General features: G+C 49.2%; 1 protein-coding gene across 1 annotated transcript in view; it reads right to left on the bottom strand.

Moving 5' to 3' along the window:
• PPP2R5A (protein phosphatase 2 regulatory subunit B'alpha) overlaps nucleotides 1-13,854 on the bottom strand; it is a 1,092,153-nt gene that overhangs the window by 837,786 nt on the left and 240,513 nt on the right. Inside the window, exon 3 of the mRNA XM_069608529.1 lies at nucleotides 978-1,079. Coding sequence (XP_069464630.1) covers nucleotides 978-1,079 — 102 coding nt within the window. The remainder of the gene's footprint in view (nucleotides 1-977; nucleotides 1,080-13,854) is intronic.

Raw genomic sequence — 13,854 nt, 5'->3', positions numbered from 1 at the left:
GTTCATGGGGCTTACAGCCGTTCCTAAAAAAGGATCTGGTCACTGACCTCCAAATGACGGGCCTCCGATTAGCATGATTAAAGTGCCCAATAATGCTGCTGCAGCAGCAGATGCAGGTCATTACATCTGGGGGAGTTGCGAGGAAAGGGGATTGGCTCTTTCAGTATGAATAGGCGCACTGTCTTTGCGGAGTGGCTGCTACCAGCTGCATTGTGAAGAAGTGTTTGCGTTAATACTTCTTCATGCACAGTAAATAAAAAATTAATTGATAATGGTGTTTAAAGTCAGCTATCCAACCGAATTTGGCGACCATGTTGATAGATTTTTTTGGCGATGGAGAAACTACCGATTTAGCGGGTTTTTTTGTTGTTGCAAATAGCAAAATGGCGATATGATGGAGGGCCTGAATAATGGCTGGAAAATAGGGTTTATAGGTGCCCAAGAGACAGAACCATCTCGGGTTCCGGAAGAACCTCAAGACCTTCCTCTTTGCTTCTGCCGTCGCTCCCCCTCTACCCTGCTGCTCTGCTTTCTCTTGGCACTGTGCACCTGGCCACCCTCTGTCCCCTGGGCCCAGGTACCTGCTCACCCTGCCACCCTCCGGCACTTGGGACTGTATCTGTACCCATACAGCCCGCCCCCCCCATTTTTTCATCTTCTTCTGCACTTATCAGACTACCCAGTCTGCTGCCTTAAACACAGCACTTGCCACTTGTTGGCTGCACTACCACTGTTTATTGCCTCAATGTTCTATTTATTATTATTTATTCTACTCCGCACTTTCCACTCTCCCCCTTCCATGCGCTTTTTTCCCTTTTTCCCTTTCCCATGCACTTGCGTTTTCTCAATGTCACTGGGCCTAGTAAGATCGTTGTTGTGTTCTCCCCTGCTCCCCTCCCTTGCCTAGTCGCGCTCTGAAATACTTGTGTACGAGCGCAATACAAATAAAATATCATAACACAAGTAAATGTACACACCTGAATGTGGGGCCAAGATGCTTCAAGCGTAGGCTCATCCTCTTCCGGGTCGAACTCTGGATTATCACTAGGTGGAAGTGTTCGGAAGATGTTGGAGCTAATCTACAAAAAAGAAAATCCATGCATTATTGTATACATTTCAATAGACCAAAAAAAAAAAAAAAATATCGCATGAAAATCCAGTTGAGGACCGAAGACAGTTTGAATATTAAGAAGAATTTGTCAAGTAGGTTTTCAAACTAATGGACTAATTGCACATCATATAGCAGCTGCATAAGTGACTAGTTTCTTATTTTCAGATTAAGATATTTTCGAGAAGTTAGGCACACATTGTAAAAGCAATTAGTTTAAAGTCAGACATCTACAAGTGGAAACATGGCGTTTCAAGTATGAATTGATATAAGAAATTGCAAATTGATAATCACTCTCTTTGATACGTTAGGAGCACCTGTATGTTCTGAGACTACATGATGGAAATCTGGCTCCCCCAGTGGCAATGTGTTTTTCAATTTTTATTTTTTACAATCTCTGAAAGCTGTGGCAACCCAGTTGCCCCCGACATGCCGCTCGGTCCTGGCCGGTCACTGTATTAGCCTTCATAGTGTCCAAACTCACCGTAGTGACCACCTTACTCCTAGTCCATAGTCCCCTTTCCTCCATACTTGTGGGACATCTCTCCGTCCTGTGGGACGGAACCGGTGCACTTTGTAAAAAGCATCCAAATTTTTTTCAGAATTGTGTCCCTCCTCTCTTTCCTGCGCGGGGCCCGGCACGCAGCCGTAACCCCGCCCACCTTGGCTCCGCCCCGCGCATCAGTCCTTTTCTATCGCCGGGTCAAAGACCCATTAGCAATAACAGAGGAATCTTAGAGGCGACGGCGGGCGGGTGTATGGAGGAAAGGGGACTATGGACTAGGAGTAAGGTGGCAACTACAGTGAGTAACCTGGTAATAATCCTACGTCCCGTCTTCTTTCCTCCATATTTGTGGGAGATTCCCAAGCACTCGTTATAGGAACTACGGGTCGATGGAAATACCCCTTACTGAAACAGGTTCTTCAGCACAGCCTGACCAAACTGAGCGTCAGCTCTAGAGCTCATGTCAAGACAGTAATGCTTACAGAAAGCCGATGTGGAGGCCCAAGTAGCTGCCCTAGCGATGGACTCCCAGGGAACATATTTCTGAAAAACAACCGCGGCTGCCTTGCCCCGCACCAGGTGTGCATGGATACCTTTAGGAGGTTTCCGCCTTTGGACGGTGAAAGACTCTGATGCAGGCAGCAATCCACCTGGAAATAGTTGCCTTAGACGCCGGCTTGCCCTGAGAGTTACCGAAGGTCACAAAAAGTTGAGAAGAACTCCTAAGCTCGGAAGTCCTGTCCAGGTAGAACTTAAGAGCTCTTCGGACATCAAGAGAGTGTAGAACTCTTATTCAGCCTCTGAGGCAGGGTTCGTAAAAAAGACCGGAAGGGAGATCGACTGATTCAGATGGAATTTGGTCACTACCTTTGGTAGGAAACCTAGTACTTGTGAAAGACCAAGAAAGGATGCTCCACCGACAATGCCTAGAGCTCATTCACTCACTCACTCTCTCTACTCGCTGACGTAACAGCGACCAGAAAGGACACTTTCCAAGACAAGTACTTGAGGTCTACCGTAGCCATTGGTTCAAAGGGTTTATGGCACAGCGCCGTCAGGACTACATTTAGGTCCCATGGCGGGTGCGGATTACGAACCGGAGGGTAGAGGCGTGTCAAGCCAGCAAAATGCCTCTTCACCACTGGGTTAGTTGGAGAATAAGAACACAGGTCTGTAGAAAGGTAAGCGGAAACCACTGAGAGAAGAGTCCTGCATAACAGAAAATGAACCCCTGACTCTGCTAGGGAGGACACTAAGGACAGCACCGTGTCAATCGTGGCCACCCTCGGATCCAACTTCTTCTCCAAACACCAATGACAGAACCTGAGCCATCTACTCCTGTATTGAGATCTGGTCAAGGGTTTCCTGGCTGCCTGGATAATGCGCATGTTATCCACAGACAAACTCAGATGCTCTAAAGACTAACTCAGGCACCATGCCGCCAAGCGGAGCGATTGTGGGGAGGGGTGCCACATCTGTTCCCCTTGGTGAAGAAGATCGGGAGTTACTGGTAACCTGATCGGCAGATACACCGACAGGTGTTGAAGTTCTGAGAACCAAAACCTGGCCGGCCACCACGGGGCTATCAGTAGAAGGGAACATTTCACTGAGTTCAACTTCCAAATTGCTCGATGAACTAGAGGCAGAGGCGGGAAGGCGTAAGCTCTCATGTTGTGCCATGGAATCTCGAGAGCATCCCCCAGAGAGAAGGCTCCCAGCCCCCCTCTGGAGGCATACTGAGGAAGTTTCTTGTTTACCGCCGTAGCGAAGAGGTCCACCTCCGGTGTGCCCCAACACGAGAAAATCCATGAGAGGACCTCCACCTTCAACTCCCACTCGAAGCTGACCACTGTCCTCCGGCTGAGGGCATCCGCTGTGACATACAGCTGGCCCAGGATGTGCACTGCAAGCAGCCAGACACCATGAAGCACGGCCCACTCCCAAATCTGGATGGACAGGTCCACGGGGGGTGGGGGGGAGACTTTGTTCTCCCTTGCTTGTTTATGTAATACATTGATACCACATTCTCCGTTCTTATGTGGACCACCTTGTTGACAATGAGCGGTCTGAACGCCCTGAGCGCTAGGAAGATCGCCAGGAGCTCCAAATGATTTATGTGCAGGAGCTTGTCCTGAGGCGACCAGAGGTCCGAGACCTGAAGAAGATCTAACGTCGCACCCCACCCGAGGAGGGAGGAGTCCATCGTGATTATCACCGTGGGGCCTGGGTCCTGAAATCCCACGCCCCCAGACAGATTGCTGAGAGATGACCACCAATCCAGGTCCACTCTCATGGAATCCGGAATCATTATCCGCATAGAGTCCGGATCCACTGCCTGACGCCATGAATTCCGAAGAGCCATCTGGGTCCGTCTCATTTAGAGACGAACAAGAGGAAGAGCCAGCACACACGAGGCCATGAGGCCCAGAAGCCTCTGGAACAACCAGGCGGACATGCTCTCCGACTGCTCAAACATCTGACACGTGGCCAACAGATCCGCCATTCTGTTCCCGGTCAGATACACTCTGCAGTCTATCGTGTTCCAACGAAAACCCAGGAAGATCAGGTCCTGTGAGACCGTCATGGAGGATTTCCGCCAGGTCACCGACAGCCCAAGATGGAACAGGAGCTGAAGGAGAGACTGGAGGTTGCCCGCTGCTGCCAACGGACAAGGGCTGCATAAGAGCCAGTTGTCCAAATAAGGATACACATGGATACCCTGGAGACGAAGATAGGCTGCAATCACCGACATCATCTTCGTGAAGACACGCGGCGCCGAGCGGAGGCCAAAAGGAAGCACCTGCAACTGGAAGTGCTCCTCTCCCAAAGAGAAGCGGCGGTATCTCCTGTGTGGATTCCAAATCAGGATATGCATGTACGCATCCTGAAGATCCACCACGCAGAGCCAATCGCCCATCTGCAAAGAGGAGCGGATCTGGCCGGGCGTCTTCATCTTGAATTTCTCTTGGGATAGGAAAAGATTGAACTGGGAAAGGTCTAGGATGGTGCGCAGGCCAGCCTGGTTGGGTTTGGGCACCGTAAACAGCCGGGAGCAGAAGCCCTCCCCTCGCTCCCCAAGGGGAACGGGTTCCACAGCTCTGAGGTCCAAAAGTTTCTGAACCTCGGCCTTGAGGGAGGGTGAGCCGGACAGCTGAAAAGGAGGGTTGAGGAGTGGGGTAGGGGCTAAAGGTAAGCGGAAGCCCGCTCGAGCTACTGACAAGACCCCGTCTGTCTTGTGAGATGGTCTGCCACGCCTCCCAATGAGGCGCAATGCGTCCTCCCACCGGGGTCTCGTGCGAGCGCGGAAAACCCTCATTTGGCAGGATTATCGGTGGTGGTGCCACCTGAACCTGATGAGGAGGCTTAGGAGAGGGAGAAAAACCGCGTACGCTGTTGTCTACGGCAGTTATTCCCCGCAGGAGTATCCACTCTGCGAGATTTGCGGTCGAGGAAGCCCCTAAACCCAGAGGAAGGTCGACTTTGTGACAGCGGTCTCTGGGATTTGAAAGGAGCTTTAACCAGAACAGTCAATGATTTAGCCGTCTGAGTGCTATCCTTGGTTTTGGTGAGCTCTACATCAGTATAAGAATGAAAAAGCTCCTTACCATCGAATGGAAGGTCCAACACCTTTGTCTTGCACTTCCTTAGAAAATTTAGTGGCATGCAGCCATGCCGGCCGTGAGGTATCAGGCCCCAAGTATCAGGCCCCAAGTCGAGGTGTCTACGTGATGAGCCGCAGCCTCCAGGAGATCCTGGGCCAAGACCCTGGCATCAGAAAGGCCTCCTTTGAAATCTTTCTGCTTCTCGACAGGGATGTGCTCCTCTAACTCCGACAGACCTTTCCACATCTGCATCTTTGCTCCCGCCAATATCAATTCAGGGTTGACCTGCTTGAGCTGCAAGGCCGAGTTGGCAAAGATTTTCCTCCCGAGGGAGTCGAGGAGCTGGTCCTCCTTTCCCAGAACCTAAGTAGCCGTCGTGGAAGCGGATGCTGAAGGCCTGGACTGCAAGGTGGCCGCAGCCACCACTGTGAGGAGGGAGGCGGACAAGACGACAGGGCCACCTCTTCCGAAGAATGTAGCCTGTACCTCGCGTCAAACTTTTTATTGACAAAAAGTCCCGAATGTGGCTTTTCCCAGACTCTTCGGACCTCGACCAGAACGTCCTTCTGTAGGAACAGGCCGGTACGCTCCAAAGGAGACAGGGTGAACGCCCCAGAAAGCACGCCCTCCTGCGGAGCGGGTGCCTCAGGCACCGGAACATCTAAGAAACTCATCATGTCCAGTACCCGGTCATGAAAGGCTCTGATAGAGCGGGGAAGGTCCTCGTTGTCCTGATCGCCTTGCAGGTCATCTGACAGGTCAGGATCCTGCAAGGGGGGGGCACCATGGGCAAGGGAGGCGCCGGTGGAACCACCGGAGGAACAGGTGGAGCCGGAGGCGCCGGTGGACATATCTCCTTGAAAAGCCCTTTGAAATATTCCCTCATGGGGTCGGTGCGCATAAGCGCTTGAAATTTACCGAAAAAGGCATCCTCAGGAGATTGTTTCGGGACCTGAGGAGGCCTCTCATGAGGTGGACAAATCCAGGGACGTAACGGGGAAGGGTGCCACACCGGCCACTCCACCGACGTATCCAAATAAATCAAAGGAGCCTCCCCTGCGGGCAACGAAACACTGTGCGGAAGAGGGATCTGGGCGTTCAAATCATAAACCGGCCGGTAAGGATGCGCACAAGGGACCTTAGGTTCACCCAAGAGACCGAGCCCTACACCAGAAGCCGATGGCGTAGTTGTCAGGGTAGCACCTAAAATGGCTGCCGTGGTCGTGGCACGAACGGGTGCCATTTTGTCCTCATCTGAGGGGAACTGCGGTGTGAGGCAGGGGTCCCCGTCGATGGATCAGGGGTCTTAATCTTATCCTTAACATAAGGAACCTCGGCCGAGCCGGTACTATGAGGCCTGGAATGTTTTTGTGACATACCAACCGCCAACTGAGCCTTTGAAGGAAGGACCTCGGCACTGCCGGTAAAAGAAGAACTTTGCTTCTTTGCCCCCTCAACAGATCTGGTGTCACCACAAGAGCGGGAACGGTGCGCTTTCACCGACAAAGCCTTGACCGGCCTCTCAGAACTGTTGGTAGCTTTAGCCTCTGTACGAGGAACCTCGGACCCAGGCCCGGTAAAAGCCTTTTCTGCGCGGGCCCCGAACATCCGCTCGGTAACTACAAGCCCTGCCAAAGCCTCGGGGCGCACCCTGGTTTTGCTTTTGAGGGAAGCCGACAGAGGCCTCAGAGCGAACTTCGGTACCCCACCACTCAGTAGAACTGGGTCTACAAACAGCCCCCACAGGAGGGGCCTCGGAGCGTACTCCGGTGGACACAAGCCCCTTACGGAGACCCTCGGAGAAAACTCCGGTAGAATTATTAGGCCCGACATGCACCTCAGGGCGAACCACGGTAACAGAGCGATCAACGCCTCTCCCGGCTCGAGAGGAACCCGGAAAGGTATCCCCCGGCCGGGGTGCTCTGAAAAGTAAAGAACTTACCTGGCGTTTTTTTCTTCTCGTCGATGAACGCATGAAAATGCGAAGGAGGAGTCCGTCCGAACACCTCCTCCCACCGCTCCAACTGACGTTGAAGTGCTCGGACCGAAAGGGAGTCACAGTAAAAACAGGAGTCCCAACGGTGTTCCAGACCCAAACACTCTAAACAAAGGGGATGGGGATCCGCCCTCGCGAAGCGACGGTGACAAGATGAACAATCTGGAAAGTCTAATTTGAAAGACAGACAGACTAGTAAACGAACGCTAGCGAGAGCCAGAGAGGAAAAAAGGGAAGAAAATCTTCCGAGGATGCAAGTGCGTCCGGCCCTGATCGAGTGAAGAAAAGGACTGATGAGCGATGCACGGGGCGGAGCCAAGGTGGGCGGGGTTACGGCCGCATGCCGGGCCCTGCACAGGAAAGAGAGGAGGGACACATTTTTGAAAAAAATGTGGATGCTTTTTACAAAGTGCTCCGGTCCCTTCCCACAGGACGGAGAGATGTCCCACAAGTATGGAGGAAAGGGGACGGGACGTAGGAATATCTTTCCACGATATCTGTAGTTAGCATATATCTAAGAAATATTTGTGCGGCTGACTTGGTACTCCTGTAACCACAGAACTGTCATGCTAAACATACTAATACTGTCACTAAGTCAAATGTCTTTTTTCACTGCTTTCTCCCCTTGCATTGGAGTCATCCCCACTGCATAAGCCACCACGATCTGGTTCCACTGTAACTAAAGAACAGCTGGCTAACCCCACCATGTAATTGTAACTTTCACTGTATTTTTAACAATGAATGTTTGTCTTCATTATCATTATTCTGTACTCCTCTCCCAATTAATTAAGCCTACTGCAACAGTGCCACAATGCCTAAGGGCTGCTTTGATCGCATTATAAATGTAAATAAATAAAAAATAAATCTATTTTTGTCTCATCTGAATATTGTATTGTCCCAGAAGCGTCTCGCAGCCCCACTATGACATTTCTGTTATTCTGTGCCTTGAGCTTAGGCACCAGAAATGTCTTTGCTTTTTTCCTCCCTTTAACATAGTACGATTGTATGACCTTTGACCGATTGAGCTGCATGCTTTGCCAGGTATGCTTCTAGTCTATTCCTTGCCAACTTCAGCTTTCTCTGTGATTTGGGCAAACATTTCAATGAGCTGTTTCACATACCCACACCTTCTTTTCGTGTTCTTCCCTTCGTTCACGCCTACATCTTATATAAGTTGCCAAATTCGCAAAGACCCCCCTAATGATTGCCTTTATTGCATCTCATAATATCACATCAGCTAGGACATCAGTCAAGTTCTCCCTGAAGTAATTTTGTATGGCTGTCGCCACTTCGTCTCCCAGGGCCATATCATTTAACATTGAGTCCTACAAACGCCATTCCGTTTTATCAGGAGCGGGCTAATGACACTGGCACGTGATCTGATAAAACCCTAGACCACATGGAGACCCCTTCAATACACCGTACAAATAGCTGGTGAGACAAGAAGTAAATACATTCTTGAGAAGGTGCGATGTACATGAGAAAAATGTGAGTAATTTCATCCCCCTTCGTCGACGAAAATGCCACATATCGACACTGCTTAATTCCCAAGTCGTCTAGTTCGCTTTTAGTGCATTCTTAAAATCAACAGTGTACCGGGGGCCTTGTATCCCAGTTCGGATGCAGTACGATATTGAATTTCCCCCTACTCCCCATCCGTTGACCTTCTATAAAGGGGGCAGTTTCCATCAAAAACTCAAGCAAGAAATCACTTTGCTTATCATTGGGGGCATACATCGAGAACAATGTGAATACGTTTCTAAATAACCTCCCTTTTTAATCCAATTGATCTGTCCCCCTGTGTCACTTAACTTCCCATCTGACAAAGCAGATTCCTCACTTATTTGACCCACTGGACACAAGTTGAACAGGGTATTCCCGGGAGGATAGCTCAGCGGCAACGTGCGCGCCTTGGAAGCAAGGCGACATGAAGCAACACAGGTTCGATCTCCTGGGTCAGCGCTTAGAAACCTCTGGGTGTTTAAACGCGTTATAAATACGCAACTAAGACGACAAAAAAAATCAATTACGCAACTAAAAAAGAAAAACAATTCCTGTAACAGTGCCTCGATGCCCGCGGGCTGTGTGAGCGCTTTAAAAATATAAAACATTTTTTAAACATATTCCCTACACTGCAGTCTAGCTATGTCTCCCGGGGTTAAGTGAGTTTTCTGCAGAGCAATTGCACAATTGGACTCCCCCAGCCCACGCATTAGCAATCTGAGCCTATTAGGGGAGTTAAGGCCCTGCACGTTCCATAGTAGGATATTGACTTCTGTGGGGGTCATTTACCGTGGCTGGGGCTAGTATGCAACATATGGGAGGGTCAAAAGGGTCCTGGATGCATTTCCATTAGGGTTCTGCCATGGCATGATCATACTGTAACTGCTGCAACTATTTTTCAGCAATCTACCCAAACAACTAAAACAAGAAAAAAAAACAATTAGGCAATTTACAAAAAACCTCAACAATTCTACGTTGAGCCATTTTTCCAATAGCTCGGGCCAATTCTAGTGTGTGCCCAGCCCACTTTTTCCTTGCCACCGTGTATTCCCCCACACCTCTGCACTTCCAAGCTCAGGCCAACCTTTAAAACAAGTCAATTCGCCCCTCTACAAGGAATCAGTTCAGAGTCCCCCCCATCCCCTCACTTTGGCTCTTTCATGCCATGAGGCTTACAAGGCTTGCCGGCTTTAGACCATGCTGTGCGTGAAGGCATGCATTGGGAAGAGCTCTGATTGTGCAGCTCTTCAGACCGCCTGCTCTTTATAACCTTATCCGCCTCTATGGGAGATCCGATGGCCCACTTCTTCGTGAAGTGTGTGAAAGCGAACGTCGCTGAAAAGGCCCAGCACTATGGGATCTTCTCATCCTGTAGATAAAAGAGTATGCGGTCGAAGTGCGTTTTTACCGTAGTGGAAGCCAGATCCTGATAATATCTGCACAGAGCACCAGCGAAATTCAATACTTGGAACTCTTCGGGCCACCTTCACGATTTTATTTATTAGTGCTGAAGTGAGCATGCGTGATCATCTCCAGAGGGAACTCTGTTAGTGTTGGTCAGACGTTGCAGCCGGTGCATGCGATCAAACGTCAGATCCCATACCTCTTGAGATGGTAGAAGAGATTGGAATAAGGCGCGAACATACTCTTCCAAATACTTATCTTGTACCGTGTCGGCAACCCCTCAAGCCTTTCATATCCTCCCCTTTGGCATCCTGGCGTTCATATTTCTGTTCCATCGCCATCATCCGTTTTGAACGTTTTGCTATTTCTGTCCTCTGTTCCGTCCCAGATTCTATAGGTCATTCATTCGTTGCTCAATGACCTCCACTCTCATCCAGGCCCACCACCTTCATTGCCAGTTCTGCCATGCAGCTATGAAATTCTCCTCAAATAAAGGTCTTTGGGTCCGATTAATATCCCATTGGTCTGCACCATCTTCAGGGGCTGCATGAACCATTGATGCTATAGTTTCCAACCTTACCCCGCCCCCCATCTTGAGCCTGTAAGGACCACATTTTTCTGCGGTTTATTTTGCTTTGACATCCTGAGGGGACTGCGAGCCATCTAACACGTGAAACCGCGCTTCTTTGGCCCTCTGGTCGGGACGTACTTGTACCCTTTCTTTATCCGGGGCAGCGCCGCAGATCCCAGGTTTGTACACCCACCTCTGTGTCTACAGGGATCTTCAATGTGAGTGGTACATGCAAAGTTACCCCCTCTCCGCCACTGCTGCACCACCGTCCCAGGAAGAGGAAGTTCTGGGCATCTTTATCTGCCCTGTGCGCTCTTCTACAGTGCTTGGGTCCTCCTGTATGCTCACTTGGTTATTGGGCGTGCCGGTTATTGCCCGTTCCTCTGATACCAAGGCCCCACTCTGCTGTGTCGGCCTCAGAGCCTGAACACGGGTGCCCTCAGATCTATTCTTGGGCCTCAAACAGGATAGAAATAGAAATACGAGTCCCAGCGATGTTCCGAGCCTAGACACTAAGCAAAGAGAGTGGGGATCAGCCTTGGCGAAAACAACCTTCGCATGAAAAACTGGACACGAATCCCAGACGCTCTGGCATAGATGGAGGACTAGATGACTGTGGAACCAGAGCAGGAGGAAGGACAAAGGGAATAAAAGAAGCAATTCCTGGTGAAGCTAGTGCATCTAACCCCGACCGCACGAATAATAGACTGAACGGCAATGTGCGGGGCGGAGTGCAGGAGGGCGGGGTCACGGCCACGTGCGGTAGCCCACTCAAAAATAAAAGGACAAAAAAAAATGGATGCTTTTTTACAAAAGTGCTCTGGTCTCGTCCCGAAGGACGGAATGTCCCACAAGTATGGAGGAAAGGGGGCAGGAGGTAGGAGTATTAGGTAATAAAACGAAATACTCAAACCAATCAAGTGTTTTGACAGAAAAATTAATCAAAGTAAATTGGGAATTTTGAAAAAAATGAATTAGAAATTGTGAGGAATAAACAAATCCATATAACTTAATCATGTATTTAATCATATGCTTTGACAGATCAATAAATCATGACAATTTGAAAATTATGAATAAAGAACGACACATACAGCTAATACAGTTACGTAATTAAACTACTGTATTTTTGTGGTCTGCGTTTTAAGTTCCAGCGCCTTCTTCAAGACCAATCAAGTATGGTACTAGGCAAAGTCTTTCAAGTCCACCAAGTATATAACAATGATTTTGCATGCAGAGGCAGATTTAAGGCTGCAATGTCACTTTTTTTTAAAAAAAACAATTTTTATTGGTTTTTACAACTTACAAACATCAAAAAACACACCCGACAGTGCAACCTCCAAGCTTCCCAGCAACATATACATTTGCGTATATTTACCACTGCCATCTAATAACTCCCTGCCCCCTTAACTCGAGCCTACTCCACTACCCTTTCAGTTGTCATTCCTCAGGGGGCACTTCTTCAGTGCCCCCGGAGGTGTCGTGTTTGCTTGGACTGGCCTGGGTGGACCCAGCTAATGTGCCCACAAGTGGTCTCCAGGCTACCAGTGATCCCACTTCATCACCCCTCCCCCCCTATTGGTCGCTTCATACCACACTACCGTTTTCTTCTTCAGCCCATTTTAAAAGGTCATGCCACCACATCTCTATCCTGGGTCTATGACACGCCTTCCAACCCATAGCTATTCTGCATTTGGCCAAAATGTAGGCCAAGTCCTTAAGTTTGCTCACATGTTTCAAGTTACGTGGTCTGGAGAATCCCCCTATCATGCATGCCAACATGGATCCCACATCTAGCTTAATTTCTTTCTTGGATAAGCGATGATTAACTTCCCCCCAGAATTTCCCAACCTCAGAACATGCCCAGAACATGTCATTCCTGCGTTCTCTTCCCCACATTTATGGCATATTTGTATCTCTGTGCTCTTGAATCAGGCTATCCTTTGAGGGGTCATATACACCCTATGGGTTACATATAGCTGGATCTGTTGTAGTCTCGCGTTCCTAGACACCTTTTTGTGGTATCTCTGTGCTCTTTCCCATTGCCCGTCTTGCATGGGTTCTCCCGCATCCTCCTCCCATCCTCCTCCCACTCGTGTCTCAGCTGGGTCACTTCCTTTCCCACCCTGGACATTACCAGTTCATAGATATGAGATACCTCATGCCCCCCTTCTGAGATGTAATATGTTTCTATGGCCGTGTCTGGTTGGTCTTCTAGTTCTATTTCGGACCATGTCTCTTACCCGCCTCACTAATCTAGTGTAGGTGATATATTGCCCAGGGTGTACTCCAGTTTCTTCAATTAGCGTTTGGAATTCCAGTACCTTCCCATCTCGCCACACATCTCCCAGTGTTGCTATGCCCACCAGTTCCCAGTGTATACGAATAGTCTTTCTTAGTTGTTCATCCACTCCCCGCAATGCCACTAGCTGCACTTGCGGGGAGCACGGAATCGGGTCCTCCATAGCCTGACATGCCTTACGCCATGCCCTCCAGCACAGATCCAGCAGCTTTGAACGCCCTTTTAACTCAGATTTGGGCAACCATATCAGTTATTTCAGGAAAAACGGGGAGCATTCGCCCCTCAACAGTCTGGATTCTGCTGTTGTGTCCTCCGTTAGCAACTTGGCCACATACTGTAGCTGCCAGGCCAGATGGTCTATCTCGAAGTTAGGCAATTTTATGCCCCCTCTATCATACGTGTTTTGTAGTTTCCACAGGGCGATCCTATTTCTAGTATTGTGCCAAATAAAGCCTCTACATAAGCTATGTAGTTTGTCAAACAAGCATTTGGGTAACAAATATGGGATATTTGTATAAAAGTGTAAAAGCCTAGGCAATCCAACCATCTTCAACAATGCCGCCCTCCCCACCATGGCTAGGTGGAGTTTAGCCCAGAACCTCATGCTATTTTCAATGTTTGCTACTGCTTTCTCTGTGATGTGTTTCTATTAATCCTCTACCGCATGATAGATGTCGATCCCCAAATATCTAAACGTTCTAGACACCCAGGGTATCTGCAAAACTGGTAGGTTTTCTAGTGGGTTGCCTTTGTATCTCCCTAGGGGGTATATGCACAACTTCTTGAGGTTGACCGCTATACCGGAGAGTGACGCAAATCGCTCCATTACTTCTAAGATGTATTGCAGGTTTTCCTCTGGATACCTC

Source organism: Ambystoma mexicanum, chromosome 4q (assembly GCF_040938575.1).
Source record: "Ambystoma mexicanum isolate Mex_15411 chromosome 4q, UKY_AmexF1_1, whole genome shotgun sequence".
In the NCBI taxonomy this organism is placed as follows: Eukaryota; Metazoa; Chordata; class Amphibia; order Caudata; family Ambystomatidae; genus Ambystoma; species Ambystoma mexicanum.
Note: the sequence above shows the minus strand (reverse complement) of the source record. Positions and strands in the feature narration are given on the sequence as shown.